The 2,660-nt window shown below is 29.4% G+C and overlaps 1 protein-coding gene across 1 annotated transcript; it reads right to left on the bottom strand.

Moving 5' to 3' along the window:
* Nucleotides 1-380: 380 nt before the first annotated feature.
* On the bottom strand, nucleotides 381-1,269 carry LOC149495089 (uncharacterized). The gene has a single exon (XM_089724369.1). It carries the CDS (start codon nucleotides 1,203-1,205, stop codon nucleotides 582-584), a length of 624 nt encoding a protein of 207 aa, XP_089580495.1. The 5' UTR covers nucleotides 1,206-1,269; the 3' UTR covers nucleotides 381-581.
* Nucleotides 1,270-2,660: the final 1,391 nt, after the last annotated feature.

Consider the following 2,660-nt stretch of genomic DNA (forward strand, 5'->3'; position numbering starts at 1 on the left):
TATATTAAGATTAGATCTAACTCACTCTACAAAAGCTACTTCAAGAAGTGAAAAATCATTCAAATCTTATATTTTAAATAAACATATCACTAAACGATGAGAGGTGGTGAACATAATAAATCCGCAATTTGTAAGATTATATGTTGTTGATCCTCATTAGTACACATTGAATTATTTTTCATACGTCTCAATAAATAAGGCAGCTTGAATTCTAAAGAAACAATCCGTGTAGAATGAATTTTTTACTATATATAAAAGGAAATAAAAACAAAGATTAGGTCAAATTATAAAGAGGCAATCCTTGTTTTGGAAATCAATAAATCATACATTGCACTATACACCCAAACTAAAATAGACAAACAATAATCTTTGTTACTGAAATCATAAATATAACTTAGCAATATTACATATTAAGGAAAATTAAAAATTAAATCTACAAAGACAAATAATTCATAGCATACAACTATTACGGGGAACAATATTTTTATATTTTCTCATTATTTTTTTCAACTAAATATTAAGAAAAACATCCTAATTGTAACGCTTAATTAAGGTTGGTTTTGGCATAAACCCTAATCTTCCTAGAGCTTCAAAGTCAAGTCCAGCATATCCAAATCAGATCTGTTCCTGTTGTTATGGATACCCTTAAATTCATTTTTATAAGGCGTTAAGGGTTTCTCAAGCTGTTGAAGAAATGGCTTTGTGCAGTCACCAGATGCCTGCTCCGCCATTGTCAATTTCTTCTTACTGGTTGCTAGGGAAAAAGGCATAGTATAGTTGCTGTTCTTTGTAGCCATTGAAGAAAGTGGAGATTGAAAGGTTGGCCTTGAAGAAAACATTTGTGGAGTAGCACTAAACATAGGGTTAGTACTACTATTTCTTTCTTGGAAATTACATGGCAAATTATAGGCATTTGGGTTAAATGGCAAAGGATGAGTTGGTGATGAAAGATTCAGTTGGGTTAAAGAATTGGCTCTTCGGTGGCAGGATATGAAGTTTAGCCCAGCTGGTGGTGACGGCTGCATCAGCGGTGGCGGTGGCAGTGGCAGTTGCCTTCTGGCGGCAGAATCTTCTTCTGTCATGTGAGATTCAATATGATCTATAAGAGCTTGTGTGCTCATAAACACATGGTTACATATCCTGCATGCAATTTGTGGAGGACTGTTATAAGGCCTTTTAGGCATACTCCAACCATATCCAGCCATTAATTCGTACAGAATTAATGAAAATGATAGGAACTGGAATGTTTAAGAGAGGAGAAGAAAAATATAATTTATGTATGTGGATGTGTATGTCCTAAAGGATGAGCAGCAATTTATAGATAAATTTCATTACCAAAATTAGGGTTTTGTACTATGTATCATAATGTTATACGATGGAGATAGGATTTAATTAAATATCAGCTAATTATGGTCTGAAAGTAATCTTCCACTTGAATAATATACATTGTTCCTCTAACACAGATTTCACTAATTTAATGCACATTTAAATTGTGTCACTAAAATACAGAATGGTGGCAGCTAATTATGGAAGGGAGATAGTGAAAGTAGGCATATTTGGAAAGAATGACAGTAAATTTTTATTTAAATATCTAGTGCTAATGCAAAATATTAGATTTGATATCAGGAACATTAAAGAAAGTTGATAATTATGGACATTCTTCATCTTTTCTGAGAGTGATATTTGTTGTTCAAATCATTTTCTATCGTATGTTACTTTAAAAAATTTATATAATACAATCATAATAGTACGTGCGATGTCTCATGTAAAATGACAAATTAACATTAAAGAAAACAATGTGCACGAATGCACATTAAGACATAGCTTAGTAATGAATATATATACGATTTGACAATAGATTTAAGTTCAAATTTTCCTACCCTATACTAAAATAATAATAATAATGTATATCAATAGGCGCCATAATTTCTATATGGTATTTTTTAGATAATTTTCTAAATTTTAAAAATAAAAAAAAGTGAGTCCTACCGTTACTAGTTTAATAGTGGTTTGTCATTTCATGTTAACCTCCCGTATGACGTTACGGTTTCACTGTATAAGAAATCATTATTCTAACTCAATTAACTTCAATTAAAAAAAAAAAAATTCACAATCACGATGGAAAAATGGCTTTTTATTTATTTATTTTTTAGCAGTTTTCCAAAAATTAAATTTACATTTTTATTCTTACAGGAATTGAGATCGCTTACTACTTCAATCAACTCTTTATTAGTGAAAATAGCTTTTTATTATTACGGGATAAGTTCAAAGAAATTAATTACTGGGTTTACTATTTCATCTTTGAATTTATTATTTCTTTGTTTTATTTTTTTTGGTAATTATAATTGTATTTGCTTTTTCTCATTTTGAATATTTATGACAGTACAGCAAGTACTTAACTCAATTCTTTTATGAGCATTAAATTCTAATAAATAAAAAAAGAAAAAGAAAATAGCTACTCTTTCTTTTAATGTTATCAACAGTTATATACAGAATCCACTTTCAAGATATCCTTCCTAATATGAAAATTGATATTAATTTTAATTTAGTTAATTACCAATAATAGCATTATAATAAAAGCAAAAGTTGAGGAAATTGTACTAGTTTAATAATAGCAGTCAGCAATATTGGTAACTGCCATAACTTAATTAGATATTGCA

This window comes from Jatropha curcas, chromosome 7 (assembly GCF_041381405.1).
Source record: "Jatropha curcas cultivar XTBG-Jc1 chromosome 7, XTBG_Jcur_1.0, whole genome shotgun sequence".
NCBI lineage: Eukaryota > Viridiplantae > Streptophyta > Magnoliopsida > Malpighiales > Euphorbiaceae > Jatropha > Jatropha curcas.